Here is a 17,901-nt window from a genome sequence, read left to right as displayed (position 1 = left end):
GTTGTAATAAAATGTTATTTAAAGGTCCCGAAAGAGTCCTGAAATGTGTCCACCCGATGCTTGTGGACGCCCTGATTCTGTAGCCACCACAGGTGTTGAACAAGGTGGACGGGGTATTTGGGGCCGCCAGGTCGCGGAGCACGAGAAGGAAGGCGCACAGCGGGCGGCGACGAAGGGCGCGGCGCGCGAGGACGCCCGCACGGCCATGCTGGAGAAGGAGCTGCAGCAGCAGGAGCAGCTCATTCTGGGCTGCCAGCGGGAGAACCTGCGTCTCTGCCAGGAAGTCCGGCAAGCCAAGGTAGGTGCCACCGCGCCCGTGCTCGTTTCAAACAAGTCCGCTGACACACAACATGCTGGCGAGCGATCGTGTCGCCAGCAGGCTGAGCGTGAGATCATTTGCACGACGATTCACGGTCTAGGCGTCAAGACGGTGTTCAACAAGAGACCGTGCACAAGCCGCGATACTTGCCGTTGCTGATGCCGAGGTCGCACTGCGCTGTGCGTTCACGACACAGTGAAGGATTCAAAACAGCACGCTAGACGTGTATTTATGGACACACTCGGACACTCAGCGAGTGACATATTGCATCGACACACAAACACAGTGGCTGTCTCTAGCCCATGTGCTGAGGCCTGCTGCATGAAACTATGTACTTGCTTTTATCTGTGGCTGTTAGAAAATATTATTTTTCCTGCTCTAGGTGTGGATTGAGGGATGACTGCTTTCCTGCCAAAGATACTAACATTGATAAGATTATTATCTTATATATAAAATTCTAGTGTCACAGTTTTCGTTGCCATACTCCTCCGAAACGGCTTGACCGATTTTGATGAAATTTTTTGTGCTTATCCGGTATCTATGAGAATCGGCCAACATCTCTTTTTCATCCCCCTAAATGTTAGGGGTAGTCCACCCCTAATTTTTTATTTTTATTTTTTAGACAAAATTTTTAATTTCTATTTTTTTATGATACAACATACAAAAATACATACAATCCTCAATTTTCACCCTTCTACGATCAACCCTTATTTTTTAATAGCCATTTTAGTAATTTAATCATTTTTCCTCTCCGGTCGAAAACTGATCAATCGTCATTTAATTAGTTATCCCCGCCAGATGTCTACAGGTGTCACTTCTGACCCAGTAAACAGCACGAAGTAGGGATGAGAACGAAGCCGGTCTCCTTTCTTTCTAACTCCCTACACAGTTGTCGGCCATCATTATTGTTTATGCATCAAGTGTAGTAGTAGCGTTGACAACTATTATTTTGCTATTTCAGTGTAACTCTCATATTAACTTTTAATCATTCCTATTTTATCAATAATAATTAAATTATCAATTTTGAGTGTATTTTGCACGATTAGTTAATCAAGTGATTTTATAACCTCAAAAGTACTCAACACGTGACACGAGCTTCCAATAACAACGGATTTTGTGTTGTAAGTATACTTTTTTTTATTTATATTGAAAATGTTGTTGATCTTATAAAAATGTAATTTTAATTTAATTTTATTAAAACAATGTAATTGAACAATTAAGATTTTCATAGTTTCCAACAAATCAATCATTATGATTTTACCATCATCGTACGTAGGCAGTCCACGTCATATGCAAGAATATATACAGGATGCTCTGACTTTCGTGCGCGAATATGGACGACCATGTTTATTCATCACGTTCACATGTAATCCAAAATGGCCAGAGATTACATCTTTGCTACTGCCTGGCCAAAATGCAATACATCGCCATGACATTACAGCACGTGCGTTCAGACAAAAGTTGAAGTCTTTAATAAGTTTCATTACTAAATCACATGTATTTGGTCCCACACGTTGCTGGATGTATTCGGTTGAGTGGCAAAAGCGAGGATTACCTCATGCACACATTTTGGTTTGGTTCATCGACAAAATCCGTCCTGAAGAAATCGATAGTATCATTTCTGCGGAAATTCCAGATCCATCCACTGACCAACTGCTGTTTGATATTGTTACAACAAACATGATTCATGGTCCATGTGGTACTCTTAATAGTTCATCGCCTTGCATGACTGATGGAAAATGTACTAAAAATTTCCCTAAAGATTTTACCAATGATACGGTCACAAATGTCGACGGATACCCAATATATCGTCGAAGAAATCCTGAAAATGGCGGACAGTCATTTATTAAAAATATCATTGATATTGACAATCGTTGGGTGGTGCCATATTCGCCTCTGCTGAGCAAGACATATAATGCTCATATTAATGTTGAGTTCTGCAGTTCTGTGAAGAGCATCAAATACATTTGCAAGTATGTCCATAAAGGCAGTGATATGGCTGTGTTTAGAGTGGAAAATACTAATGTGAATGCTTCTCCAGTGAATAAAAACGATGAAATAACGCTCTACCAAATTGGTCGGTACATCAGCTCCAATGAAGCTGCTTGGCGTATCTTTGGTTTTCCAATTCATGAACGGGATCCAGCAGTTGTTCAGTTAGCCATCCATCTTGAAAACGGTCAGCGTGTATTTTTCACGAACGAGACAGCGATTGATCGTGTAATAAATCCACCTAAAACTACACTCACTGCATTTTTTGAATTGTGTAATCGTGCGGATGATTTTGGTGCCTTTGCACGAACATTACTCTATTCACAAGTACCACGCTATTTCACATGGACTCAAACAAAAACATGGATGCCCCGCAAGCAAGGCTCACCAGTTGCTGCATGTCTCAATTTATTTAAATCAAACGCCTTGGGGCGATTATTTACAGTCAATCCAAGACACACGGAGTGCTTTTATCTTCGACTGTTGTTGGTTAATGTTACTGGCCCATTATCATTTCAAGATATACGTAAAGTGAATGGGCAACAATATCCAACGTATAAAGATGCATGCCTTGCACTCGGCTTGCTGGAAGACGACAACCAGTGGGAATGCATGCTTGCTGAAGCTGCATTGAACTGTACAGCAATACAAATTCGTCTACTATTCGCTATAGTGTTGACTACATGTTTCCCAGCCCGAGCACAGATATTATGGGAAAATCACAAAGATTCAATGACTGATGATATATTGCATCAACATTGTATACGGTGCCACGATCTAACCATAACATTCAGCGACGAAATGTACAATGAAGCATTGATTGCTATTGAGGATCTTTGCATTGTCATTGCCAACTTACCACTTAGTAATTTCGGTATGAATTCGCCAAATCGAACTGCATCTGATTTAATGAATACTGAAATGAATCATGAACTGCAGTACAGTACTGTAGAAATGGCAGCGATTGTTGCCCGCAATGTCCCACTAATGAATGAGGAACAAAGAACCATTTATGATCGCATTATGCTCGCAGTTTCAGCTGGACAAGGTGGGTTCTTCTTTTTGGATGCACCGGGTGGAACTGGCAAAACATTCGTTATTTCGCTAATTCTTGCTGAAATACGATCAAATAATGGCATCGCATTGGCCGTTGCATCATCGGGCATTGCAGCAACTTTATTGGATGGAGGTAGAACAGCTCATTCAGTATTTAAGCTGCCACTAAATATTCAGAATAACCCTGACGCAGTATGCAACATTAAGAAACAATCGTCCATGGCCACTGTGCTGAAACGGTGTAAAATTATTATTTGGGATGAATGTACTATGGCACACAAACATTCACTTGAGGCGTTGAACAGGACATTGAAAGATATTAAAAACAATGACAAACTATTTGGCGGAACTCTGTTGGTCCTTTCAGGTGATTTCAGACAAACACTTCCAGTCATTCCACGTTCAACATACGCTGATGAGATCAACGCTTGCTTAAAATCATCTCCATTGTGGCGTAATGTTGAAAAATTACAGCTAAAAATAAATATGCGCGTTCAAATGCTTCAAGATCCATCCGCTGAAACATTTTCAAAACAACTCTTAGATATCGGTGATGGAAAAGTTGCTATAGATGAAACTGGATACGTAAAATTACCGACCGATTTCTGCACAATCGCTGATTCGCAAGATACTCTCATTGAACAAATATTTCCCGATGTACACACACAGTACATAAATCATGAGTGGCTTGCAGAAAGAGCGATTTTAGCGGCAAAAAATTTAGACGTCGACAATTTAAATCTGAAGATACAAATGTTGTTGCCAGGGAACTTGGTATCATATAAATCTATTGATACAGTTTGCGACGACAGCGAAGCAGTAAATTTTCCCACAGAGTTTTTGAACTCACTGGATTTGCCAGGCATGCCACCGCATAATTTACAATTAAAGGTTGGATCTCCAATTATCTTGCTTCGTAATTTGAACCCGCCCCGGCTGTGCAACGGTACGCGATTAGTCATTCAAAAATTAATGAAAAACGTGATCGAAGCCAGGATTTTAAATGGCAAGTTCAGAGGTGAAAATATACTCATACCACGGATTCCTATTATACCTACAGATGTGCCAATTCAATTCAAACGTATTCAGTTTCCGATTAGATTGGCATTTGCAATGACTATCAACAAATCCCAAGGTCAAACGATGTCTGTTTGTGGATTAGATTTGAGAACACCATGTTTTTCACACGGACAATTATACGTGGCATGCTCTCGAGTGGGTAAACCATCCAGTTTGTTTGTGTTATCTAAAGATGGACTAACAAAAAATATTGTTCACGCTATAGCATTAAGAGATTGATATTGTTTAATAGTGTTACTGTCGTAATTGTTTAATTAATGATATATAATTTTAAGGAATAAATTATAATAACTTAAAAATAATGTTTGCCTTTTGTTATTTTTATATTTCCTCATCGTTCACAGCGCTCCATGCTTATTTCATGCATATACCACATTCGTACATACATACAATATACACATTCTAACATACATTACAATAAGTAAGCTATTTTATGTCTACACTAGAAATTACTAGGAAATTATTTATATGGCAAAACAACGTTTGCCGGGTCAGCTAGTTTTATTTAAAATAATTAAGTTCATATTTTAAAACCAATTTTTACTTTAGAAAATTTTCTGCTGTGTTAAATAGAATGTCGTTCAAAGTATGGTATTTATGTTGTTTGTGAAGTGAATGCATATAACGGTTATAACCACTGAGAACTCTGAGTTAAGATGGTTTTTTTTCCCCCAAACCACTTTAGCTCCTGTTCGTTGGTTATAGATTGTGTCGTTCCGGGGCTAGGACTTAAACAATCTTTCTTTTTAAACTGTAGACTGGGTGAAATCCCAAAATTGTTGGTGATTTAGAATTTATTTTCAGTCCTTGTTCCTCCTACAATTTTCTGTACAATATTGCACGTTCAGGTTTATGTACACACTGTTCAAGAAATTGTGTGGTTTTTTTGACAAGTGCTTCAGCGAACATGGAGACTTTGATAACTGAATATTGTGGTGTAATAAACCAAACAAAGATACATGTAGCATAATATTAACTTATCATTTATCAATTATTATTATTTTATTTTATGAGAATATTCACTTGTATGTTTGTAGAACATTGACACTCTGTCTTGACAGTGTGCTACGACACTGCCTATCTCTTCTATGGCATGTATGAAACGTGACACAGAAAGTTAGAACACACTTAAAAATATCACAAAGCTGAACTGAACTCGTGTGTTATGATTGAGAAATCACATAACACCTGATGTGAAAATGTTGGCAGACTGGCACATTGAAAAATATGTCAACAGACCTTACTGTATGAATCCAGAAGGAATTATGTGAATCAATTGATTAAAGTAAACAAACAATTGGGTGATTATGACAGCCGGTAAATGGGCATTGTCCACTCACAGCTGCTTGCTATACTTGGTTGTTGGCAGGGTAGCATAGACAATTGGACGATATATGTGAAAACATTTAAGGGTAGAGTGTTTGTTCCTTTGTCACAAAACAAATTAAAAAAACTGTGATCAGTCAGTCACCCTTCCTGCCTTATTGAAAATATATTATATTGTCTCTGCAGAAATTCTGACTTTTTTACTATTATCTGTAGTACTTTGAACTATACAAAAAAAATTACAAATCATACAAATTGGTGTACATTGATTAAATAGGAAATTTAAAGGATGACAAAAATAAATTTTGAATCAAGAATTTTATAAGCTCGAATTAGCCAGATTATACTATACAGTACACTCCCGATTATCCGCGAAATTAAGTGGCAGGGCCACCGCGGATAGTGAAAATTGCGAATAATCCACAAAAGAGCGGAAAATGAAAAACAAAAAAGGAAACATTAATTTCAACTTAAAAATCTAAATATTTATGTACAGTAAAAGTTACAATTAACAGTAAAAAAATTTAAATGATGCTAAAATTGTAATATTTTACTGAATAATTAACATAAAATACATTTCAGTAATGTAAACATAAAAGTGCTCAACAATACGACTAGAAACAAAGTGCGACAGAGACAAAAGTAGCAACACATGCCAGCCTACTGCAAGAGTTCCGAGAAGGCCTGTGGCGTTTTACTGTATACTGCACGCAATACACTCGTCAGTAGAGTTAAAATTTGCTCACTTGTAATAAAATACAGATTTACATATGTTATGTATTTTTTCGTAGCATGCGCGGATAATCTGCACCGCGGATCATCCGCCCCGCGGATAATAGGGAGTTTACTGTATTTATTTCTTTAGTCTCATTCACAGTATTTTATTCTGAAGAAAGAAAGTGAAGATGATTTAGGAGTTATGTTCTTGAAGTTAAAATGCTTAAATTTTAAGATCTTTACTAGGCTTCAGACTGTTACTCTTGAAAAGTAACTCTGTAACAGTTACAGTTTAAGTTACTGTGGGGAAAAAGCAAAATAATTTATTGTAGACAAAGGTATATTTTTTAATATGATGGCTATAGGCATTGCATCAGCAATGTTGCAATTTCCTCTCCACAGTGAGACGTAAGAGAATCATTTAAGAAATTCTACCACATTGTCTAAAATATTTTATTTTATATAAAGTTAACCTTTATAAAATACAATGACCAAAATACTTAAGATGAAAAATAGATTGCACCTATGTAAAGGACTGGTGTTCTGCTTACATAGGAACAAGTAAATGAAAGTCAGTGGATAAAGATAATAAAAAATACTGTATTGAATATACATAAAATCCAATTGGGAAAAAATGATTCCATAAGAACAACAAAAAAACTGTAATATAAAATTAGCCATGAAATTTAACTAAATAAATAACAAGAAATTTTTATCCTATCTTGATCCAAACTAATTACACTACCAGCAAAATTACTAAAATTTAAAAAAAAAAAAAAAGTTCTCTCATTATTTTCAAAAAAGTAACTGTTGGTTGTAACTAGTTACTTTCGAAACCTGATTGTTACCAGTCAAGTTGCGACTGTCGCACTGCTAACCACCCTATACTTTGGGACTTAATTCAAAGTGGTCTTAGTGAAGTGAAATTAATGACCAATATATACTCTTCAGGCTAAAAAATATTTTTAACCAAAGATTTTGGAGTTTTGTGGCAGGTGTACAATTCCTGTAGTGTAACTTCAGAGCAATATTGCAGCCGCGACTCTAAACGCCTCATGTCGCGAACGGCTGCGCTGCATGTCTCGGGCGTGGTGTGCTCAGTCGTGGCCCTCGGCGAAGTGCGCGGCGATGGCCTTGACGGCCGCCCACGTCTCCTGCCCCACCGGCTCGATCTGGGCGGCCGGCAGCACGAAGCCGTGCTGCCCCGTGTCGGGCAGCTCGACGCTGTACGAGTACTTCACCCCGGCCGCGCCCTTGGCCCAGTCGTCCGAGCCCCCTGCGACAGAACAGTTGCACCTTCACTGATGACTTGACTGTGATACAAACTCACTGTTCATTCCAAGAGCCTGTACATTTACTCTAAATTATTAAAAATAATGCAGAAAATTTACTCGGTTTTGTAAAAATATGATATTTCTTTGTGCGTTTAAGAAATTATTAGCTGTCTATAAAACTTACTCTTTTAATAAATGATGTTGGTCAATATTCCAGTGTAGTATATGAACTGTATGGGAATTAATTGCAGCTGATGATTTTTAAGTTTTTGTAAAACTCTCTATGTTTGGTCATCATACCCAATTAGAAGCTGATATGGTGGTACAGAATTTACCTACAGCATACATACAATACAGCAGCGCCTTTTCATTTCTTGTGTAAAATCATTATAATTGGCTTTAATGAATCAAGAATAGTGTGAAGACCAAACAAGAGAACAAAATTTAAAGAGGCACCTGGTTAGCGATTTAGCGATTTGTAGAAGGAAGGTAGAAACAAGGATGAAAAAGTGTACTGGGAAGAAAAAGGAGATCAATTTGAGGCATTTATGCAGAATGGTATGGAATAAAGAAAAGTCAGTTTAGGTGCAAGCAGATTCTACGTGAGGCTTCAAAGAGTAAAAGCAGTCAAATGAAGCTGACCAGTTCACAATCATATACTACACAGAACTGTGGAAGCTATCATGATGGTAAAATGTATAATTGCAAAATAGTAGTTTGAATGGCACACCACTAGACCGGCATGCTCACCATATGAGTATGGTGTTGAAAATTGCATGACAGTGAAGTACCCCTACTTAGTAGGTAATTAAGCAGATTACTAGGTGGTGGCACTACACTGATTCATTAGATAGAATAGTCTTGAAGCTGATTGGTCTATAATTCTCTTGATTCTCCCTGGAATGACCCTTAGCCAGTAATAAATAGGAATAAGTAGTGTGACCTGAGCCCCTGACTTGGATATAGGTTAATGCTGACACTTAAGTAGCTTGAGTATATTTATAAATGATTTTTGGACTGAAATTATGATAATATGCGAGATAATTGGGGCTCTATTAATATAAAGAAACAAGGTTTTAAAGTGAATTACGATAAACTGAAATCATGCCAAAGTAGTAAGTACATGATAGTAAATACTGCATAGTACTGAAATGCAAGTTAATACAAAATACACACTATAACATCAAAATAGAAAATCATTAATAAAACTTTACACATTATGAAATTTTTTTCTCTTCAAACTTCCTTAATTTGAGAAAAAGTATTAATATAGCTATTTTTTATTAATATTTCTATATCAGGTTAGTGAGAAGAATTTTGTATTACCTAGTCTAAACATGCCTATTAAAAATTATTTAATTTGATAATAAACATGTGGAAATTATATAACTTGTTTTGGCCAGAAAGGTCTATTGAGGTAACATTTTTTATCTCCATAAAAGTTTGTACGTAGAGAGAAATGCCAGTACTAAACATTATTCTTAGATATAAAACCAAATTATATTGTAAATTTAATTTTACAAACAAAATTGGTGTGTCAGTATGCAGCAGATTTGTTGTTAGTAATCCAATTTACTTGATTTTTAAGTCTCAAATTTACTATGAGTTTTTTGTGCTTTTGAAATGATGGAATGCACAATTTACTGAATTTAATTGGTTGTTAAGGTGCTCTTTGGTTGCCTATAAATGAAAGACAGTTGGTTGGTGGTTAGATTGGAGTAGGTAGAGTATCTCACCTGCGGAGGTGTACATGAGCTCGGCGGCCGTGCCCAGCAGGTAGTCCGTCCCCCGCACCGCCTCCAGCGCCTTCACGCCCTTCTCCGCCAGCACGTACATGTCGTAGTAGTCGCGCGGCTTCTCGTCCTGGTACCCCCACGGCACCAGCCACATCTGCGAGTACGAGTGCAGCGTCAGGTACACCTTGATGTCGCGCCGCCGGGCCAGGATGTAGTCCGACATGGCGCGGGTCTCCGGCTCCGAGAAGGCCCGCAGGCCGGCGAAGTCCTCCCGGCACGCCTCCCCGGCGACTCCCTCCCGCCAGTGGAAGTCCCAGTTGCGGTTGGGGTCCACCCCGTAGCAGGTCCTCGCCTTCTTGCCGTCCTTGCGGCGGTGCGGGGTCCCGGCGGAGCGCGTCTTGCGCCACAGCCGGTCCTTGGTGTGGGAGTACTCGTAGCCGTCCGGGTTGGCCACGGGCAGGATGTACCAGTCGACGGAGTCCAGCAGCTCCGAGTGCTGCTCCCGGAACTCCACCAGTTGCAGCAGGACGTAGGTCGCGCTGGCGGGGGAGATCCACTCTCGACCGTGTATGCCTGCAAGCGTCGCGCCTCCAGTCACCAACTGCTTCCTGGCCGCGTCCGTGGAACCAGTAGCGTAGCGAGCGGGTGGCAGGGGTGCCGGCGCGAACCCTTCTCTCTTTTACTTTTGTTTATACATAATATTGAATTTTAATAAATTGCTCTTTTTAACTTTCATCTTTATATAACTAATGCAAAGTTTCTTAGGTTATATTTTATACATTTATTTCTCAGTTATTATACATTTACAAATGTTTACAAACGTCAAAATACCGCATATAATTTGAAGCGACTAGATGCACTCACATACAAGCTTGCTTTCGTGAGTGCTAAATTTCCTAGTTAATTAAGTGAATTTTGTTAACAAAAGTGTAAAAAATGGGAATTTATTATTATTATTATTATTATTAAGAGGGGGCGCCATTTTCAAGTCTGGCCAGGGGCGTCAGTCACCTTGGCTACGCCACTGCGTGGAACGCACCATTATTTTACAAACTTGGCCTCTACCCTGAGGCGAAGTAGTTTTAAGTATTATGAGGAAGATGTAGGCGCCGCTTGTAATTTAATATTAATTGCAATACAGAATGATTCCATTAGTCTCATTATCCATTTATGTAACTTTGACCGTTAGTGTCTTGAATCACAAGGCTGAGTTGCCGGATTTTGTTCTTTATACCAAAATGTTTTTACCTCGCCATGCCATATTGTTCCGCCCAAAACATTAGGGAAATCTTGCTTGACCATGCCTGATGATGGTTAGAATGCATTAGAATCTCCGTCGTAAAAACAAATCACTTTTATAAAAAAAAAATGTAATTTAAAAATGTTTCCACAATGCAGCCACTCTACTTCAAGCAATATTTTGGGCTTCCAACTAACATGGCGCAACAATTAATGATTAGAAGAAAAAACTGCTTCTCCCGGTCACCACGAAATCATGTATACTTGGCCATCCTCTACGTATAACCTTGACAAGACACTATACAGACACTGCTACTCACCGCCGTCAATCCATATGGCCGGCTTCCCCTTGCCGCCGGTGGAGACCTTCAGGAGCTTCATGTCGCGACCTTGAGAGGTCTTGCCGATCACCTCTGTCTGACATATGTCCGTGTACGTGTTCGCCAAGTAGTCCAGGTAACTGTCGATGTCTGAAAGCAAATGATGGTCCCACAAAGGCAGGATTTTAGTCAAGCGGTAGCTGCATTTGGCTGATGCTTCACCTTTTATTAGTTTTTTAGATTAGTACGTTAAATTATAAAGAATTAAGACCGGCATCGCAGAATACGCTAGAACGGGTGGGAGTGTAGTCTACTTCATGATGCCGATAAAATATTTTCCGACAAAGTCTTACCTTTTTAAAGATGCTCTAACCGGATTTCTTGTAAAGTGAGACTATAAATTAATATTATATCAAATTCTGTATTTAAATTGTTTTTTTTAATCATTCAAATGCCTATGATGCTTCAACACTTAAAAACTTTTATCACAGTAATTTTGTTTATTTACTTACTCAAAAGTGTGTAATATTAAAACTTATCACAGTAATATTGTATATTTTCTTATTTAAAATTGCGTAACATTACAACACTGACGTACGTTTGTGTATCTGTAATGTCGATTGTGTACTTAGCATAATGCTAAGGAAAACACCAAACAATTAATAGAGAATATTTTATATAAAGAGTACACAATTCAATTGTGAGAGTTCAAATAATCACAAACTAGTATCGCATTTTCGAGAAATATTTTATTACTGTCTGAATTGTAACTCAACATGTTCACGTGGGGAATCAAATATAGGTTTATATTGAACGTATATATCAAAATCATTATAAATATTTGGTTTTTGTAGCCTTTGTTTATAATTTAGTCGATTTCATTTTGTAGATAAAAGCAATTTCCTTAATAAAAGAAGAAAATGAAGGTACTTAATGAAAGTAAATCATAACAATTTGCGGTTAAGTTTATATAAAACTATTATTGCAACTCAGTAAAACATGGATGTGTTGTTTTGGTGTGTGATAATTTCGCTGTTTTAAACGACTAGCATTTGTGATTTTCCTGAGGTCTCTCCCTGTACAGAATACAGGAGAAGCTTTCGAGCATTATTTTTTTCCATACATAAATTATTTCGTGATAAATACTAACTTGTTTACATGAAATTATTTTAATAAAAGCATTTTCTACATCAACACTAGTTAAATGATATGTTTCTTGTGGAATACCTGTAAAAAAAAAAAAGGGAGGTATGTCTATAACAATGAAGGAAACATATTTACGTCCAACAGTTATAAGACGAGGCTTCAGAGTAGACGCAACCTAAGCAATCGCGGGCTGCATACCACTTGGATGAAAAATATTAGGTCAAGCAAGTAATTAGAATACAATTTCTGGGCCATTCTAATCCTGAATCTAGCTGTCGGCGTTGTGGTGCGTCCCCGATGACGAATGTTCGACCACGCACGACTGCTAGCGCTCACAACCTCGAGGAAGTGTGGGCCCGCACCTTTGTACCGGTGGTAGCGCGTCCAGGTGAGGCGATGGCCGCCGCGGTTCTCCCAGTCCTCCTCCTCCGGGTCCACTGGCGGGTTCTCCTCGCGGATGGCTTCCTGCGACACGCACAGCGACCACAGTGTAGCCGTGTTCACAGCACTTACATACATAACTGCAATATTTCAGTATGCGCACTCTTTGTCACCGCGCTACTGTATCAGATTATCTATAATGAATAACAATAATGTTAAATTGCTAACGTATTTTTTAAAGTTAAGAGTACTCCTGTCTATTTAATATTTTGTATTCGAGAATAGTTTTGCCATTGAAACCATCAATTTTTTTTATAATGCGCTTAAAGAAATATGTCTAAAAAAACTATAATTTCCTAGTTTAACAGTCAATGCTACTGTCTGATTAATCACGTATTTGCAATTTGCACTTCTCGCACACCGCGACTGTCCCATGGTAATGTCAGGCGAGGCTTCACAAGATGGTGGCTGTAGAAAATATTACATTTACTTTTCGGCACAACTAATTACGCCAGTACTAAGTTTTAGTTAACAGTGTTTCCACACATTATTTAACGAAATATTTCTCTAATCTATGAGACAAAATTAATTTTTTTTGTAAGAGTAGGTTAAAATCTATTGCATTAAAGACAACATATAAAAAAAAATTACCATTGTTTTTAAAGCGCTAATTTTATAGAAAACTTTTTTTCTTCTTCAAAACTGTTAACATTCTAAGCCCAAGAATGCAGTTGCACAGCTCCATGTAGGAAGCATGCATTAATTTTCAGGGGTGTTAAGGTCCGTCTACAACAGTCCGAACCTGTGTGCGGTCCGTGTCATCCTGTGAATGACGTCACATTGTCGCACAGAAAACTACCCTGTCCACAATTGCGATGTCCGAATATACTGATTTCCAAAGTAGTCACCAGAGCACACAGTAAATATAGAGCGGCAAAATATGTTTTTCGATTGTTTTTGTTTGTTTTCATGCATTATAAATGAGCCTATGCGGCTTTGTTTTGAAAATTAATTTAAATTGTGAATGTTGTAAGAGTTCAATTATATTTAATTATTAGGTAAGGTAAAAATAAATGCTTATAAATAAATTCCAATCACACTGCCATAAATAAATTCGTGTGTCCGGCTTTTGAAAAGCAAACGGACAGCATAAATCAATATTTCGTATTGGTCTTCTTGGCTTCTTGTTCCTACCACATCGTCCGTTATTTTTTATTTCCTTTGTTGAAACAGAAACCGGAAACAGCAAATATCACGAGTGTTCTTCTATGATACTAAAATACACAGATTGGGACAAAAAGTTCAATTTGACCAATGTTTTCGGACCAGAGAGGTTCGGAACATCGCCCACACCATCCATGACGTCGCGGGTCACGTGGGCCAATCAGTGATCAGTGTCCGCGGTCACAATTTAGGACATAGCAATTGTGGTCGGGCATTTATTGACCCACTGAGAATCCTATGGAAACTTAAGATTCACACCAGTCCATCCCGAGGCCGCGTTCGTTCATGTTTTTTTTTTCTCCTCTGTTTTTTAGGTAGATTCAAGACATACTACCTATTTTAGCCGTTACCATGGTTAGACTCCTGGAAATATTATATACAGTTTTTCGTTTCATGGTTCATAGACACCAAAACCATCGTCAACTCAAAAGTTATATGTATCACAATTTTCTGGACACGATAGGTAACTGTCGGAATTTTTCACAAATCACTTCCAAACTGATAACATAAAATCTAGTAGTGGAAAATCTTGGTCGAGTCCGTTAATGGACAATATCCTACCAAAGGGGTAGAAACGGGGAAGTTTTTTTTGAAAAACAGAAAAATTGCTGTAACTCATATTATATGTAAAATATTACGTCCGTTTGAACGTATTATAACTCGTAGGAGAAATAAAAAAATATTATGTCTGAATAAATTTTTGAAATGACCAACCATAACTGCAAGGGGTTGAAAAAACAAGGGTTGGAGGACAAAAAAAAATAGAACTACCTTCGTAGGCACAACATCAAATTCGTACCAGTTGTTAGTATATCTTATTTTTATCCATAACTTTTGTTTGAAACTATTTTTCATATGATAAACCATCACTGCAATGGGTTTAAAAAAAATAGGGGTAGAATTAAAATACGCAAACCGAAATACACATCCGCTGTCAGTTTATTCTTAAAAGCTTTTCGTAAATATGCATGACTTTGATATCTTGGACGGTTTTCTAATTGTGTGGTCTCTTCTGAAGCTCTGCGCGCCGTATGTGTGTCCAGGTAGGCACAGGATGTGAAACAGTACAGGCAAGTGCAATGGCTCGTAATGAGTAGATAACTGCTCCCTGATGATGGTGACTGCAATATCGACCGAAACGTTGGCGAATTATTCGCCAAGGACGCGGCTACAACCCAGAAGCCAAGCTACTTAGTAATGAGTAGAGATCTGCAAAATTCGCGGATTCATTCGGTGATAGGCTAGAATTCAAACACATATAATATCTCTTAGATAATTTTGCTATTGGCTTACTGTTCATCTGGACGAATCTCAACCAGTTATAAACCCTCAACCAAAGAAGGATCGAATCACAGACAAACCAGCTTGAGACGACTTACAAGTCGGCAGCCAAATGAACTTGCGTTAGGTATTTGCCCGAGTGTACAGGGGTATGTGCGGTCTATCCTGAAGGCCATCGAAACCGCGAATTTTGCAGGTCTCTAGTCATAACACTCCGTCTCGCCACAGGGCGTAGTTGCGTTACGAGCGAATGGGAAATTTGCGAACTAGATCTGCTTTTTCTTCTCTGCTTCCCTTCTCCTAACCGACCGTGCCAACAGGTGGAGGGAGGACGTCTCACCCCCTCCTCGTAAGTAATTTTGCAGGTCTGTAGTAATGAGACACACTGAAGAAATGCCGCGGTGTTTGTGAATGTCGCGCTGACCCCCGGGGCTGGGAGGGGCGGTCGCTCACCTCCAGGTCGGCGATGAGCAGCAGGTAGGGCACGCGCCGCGCCTCCAGTCGCGCCGTGACCTCCGCCGCAGCCCGCGGCGCCGTCAGCAGGTCCGCCGAGCTGCCGTTGCGGCCGAGGTACTGCGTCCACAGCGACACCTCGTCGTCCAGCCCGGACACGAGCTCGCGCAGCTCGGCGCCGCCCGCCGGGAACACGCGGTACACGCGGTAGCCGCGGTACGAGCGCGCGTCCTCGCCTTCCTCCTGGTCGTCCTCTTCCTCCGCCGTCGCGACGCCCGCCGCCAGCAGCAGCAGCAGTGCCGTCGTGGTCGCCGGCGTCATTGTCCGGGCTCCCCCGCCGGCCGGGCGCCGTCGCCTCTATATACACGCCGCCTCCCCCGCATGCGCGGTCCCTAACGAGGACATGCGGCGAGTGGCGTAACTCCCCGCCCGCGTCCTCACCTGGCCAGACGCATGCCATTCCGCGCAATGCCATCCTTGATTAAGCCAAGTTAAAAAAATTTCAAAATTTTACTATTTGATTTTTCTTAGACCACGACCTAGAGTCCCGGAAATTTCGCGGATTCCCCTGTGGCCTCAGGATAGAATTCAAAGTTATAGGTCTGCTCGACCCACGTTTACTTTCCCATTGGTTTGATTTACTAGCGAGGACAATTTTTTTTTTTTAACCTTGTTATTTGGCACTACCTGATTCGCTCAATTCTCTCCTAGCTGGGCCATCGTTGGCTCACCGGTCGTAGAGGGGGCGCGTCCAGATAACTGTTGTCCAATCATGAACACAGTGCGACAGTGTGGAGGTTTGCATTCTAGCTTGCGACTGAATGAATGCGCGAAAATTCCGTGGCTCTAACCATGAGTCATTCTGACGAAAAAAAAAAAGTCAATGCTAAACATCAATACGTAATTATTTCTCAGGAGAAACTATTTGTAGCAGTCGGTCACTGTTAGTATCAAGGAATTCCGTTAAATAATATGCCATGTTAATTGGAGGAAATTTTTTTAAAATATTAAATGGTGTAAAAAAATTGTTGACAAAAACTGTTGAAACCTGAACACGTATTTCAATTACGATTCCTTAGAAAAAAAAATTAATATTTTAAGATGATGCTCTTGATGAAATAAAACAGGAAAATATATTTCCAAAATTCACACTCCAAATATACTTTACAAAAGAAAAAAATGTTTCAGATACATTTTTTTAAAATAAAAACCGAGCGTGTCTTTTAGTACTCGCCAGTGATGTGTAACTTCTTTCTAACCTCGGTAACGAGCAAAATCCCGGTTACGTTGTGTAGAGTTACAAGCATCGACCTTTAGCCCTACTTCTCTAGTTTGCAATTTTTCCACGCGTTTTCGCCGCCTGTTTTCTCGCGTGTACTCTGCTCTTGATTTACCTATCCCTGGAAATTATAAAAAAAAAAAGATCGATTCAGGAAATTTATTACTAAGAAAAAATATTAATGTTATAATTTATTCGTTAATTTCTTATGCACCGATTTTAAAATGATTAATCACACGGCATTAAAAGGAATGAACTTCAAATTTTTAAACATATCGATTACAGGCTTATTTGTTAATACTCACTTTATACAAATAACTTCCAGGAATGAATTCATAACACAAACTGTGTATTAACACGTATTTTAACGTAAAACTTTTATAAAATTTTGGAAATTATACATTTTACATTATTTCACAACATATTTTAACTATAGGGGCAGGCATTTTTCGCGAAAAAATTTGAACGCCTATTAGACTGCAACATGATTGACGGTTTCTTCCTTGTGATTGGCGGCCGTCTGCGAGAAACGTCGTTGCCTATCTGACCGATCCACTCAGGACGCGTTCGCTTCCGTGCTGAATTATTGTGATTGGTGTTAAAACAATCGAAATGTACCTGGAAAAAAAAATTCACCCAATAATGAAACAAAGACGATGCTACAGTGTTTTAACTTTCAGCTGGTCTCGGAATCTTTTCGCGAAATCTACATGCCCCTATTTATAACGTATTAGAAAAGCCACATGGCAATGCGTAGTGCTGCTGTTGAAGACTACTGTTAGCTGAACGAACGGTAAACAGCTGTGTCTTCTTTCTCTTTCTCTCTCTCTCTCTCTCTCTCTCTTTCCAAACGCCATGGAAATGTTTGCTCGCTTACACGTTGCGGCATAAGGCCGGCCTCACACGCTCCGGTTTTCCAGTGTGTGTATGTTATTGTACCTTGAGGTTTCCTGGAAAGAGGCGACCGGAGTGAAAACCGAAAATACCTTCGTTCGCCTCAAGTGAGTGAGGTTAGTCCGAATACTTTCTGTGGTAACCATTTATTCTCGAATACGCGAAGTATTGTAGGAATTTATTA

At 39.3% G+C, this 17,901-nt stretch overlaps 2 protein-coding genes across 3 annotated transcripts in view; one reads left to right on the top strand and one right to left on the bottom strand.

Annotated features, from left to right (window-relative positions):
* Window positions 1–17,901, top strand: part of LOC134542724 (centrosomal protein of 162 kDa) — a 182,226-nt gene that overhangs the window by 21,942 nt on the left and 142,383 nt on the right. For both annotated transcript variants that reach the window (XM_063387199.1, XM_063387198.1), the window contains exon 8: window positions 131–298. In XM_063387199.1, the coding sequence (XP_063243269.1) occupies window positions 131–298 (168 nt within the window). The remainder of the gene's footprint in view (window positions 1–130; window positions 299–17,901) is intronic.
* On the bottom strand, window positions 6,930–15,894 carry LOC134542725 (carboxypeptidase B-like). The gene is made up of 5 exons (XM_063387200.1): window positions 15,545–15,894; window positions 12,568–12,670; window positions 11,060–11,209; window positions 9,501–10,073; window positions 6,930–7,766 (listed from the first exon to the last, which is right to left on the bottom strand). The coding sequence occupies exons 1-5, from the start codon at window positions 15,863–15,865 to the stop codon at window positions 7,588–7,590; spliced, it is 1,326 nt and encodes a 441-aa protein (XP_063243270.1). The 5' UTR covers window positions 15,866–15,894; the 3' UTR covers window positions 6,930–7,587.

Source organism: Bacillus rossius (genome assembly GCF_032445375.1).
Source record: "Bacillus rossius redtenbacheri isolate Brsri chromosome 9 unlocalized genomic scaffold, Brsri_v3 Brsri_v3_scf9_1, whole genome shotgun sequence".
In the NCBI taxonomy this organism is placed as follows: domain Eukaryota; kingdom Metazoa; phylum Arthropoda; class Insecta; order Phasmatodea; family Bacillidae; genus Bacillus; species Bacillus rossius.
Note: the sequence above shows the minus strand (reverse complement) of the source record. Positions and strands in the feature narration are given on the sequence as shown.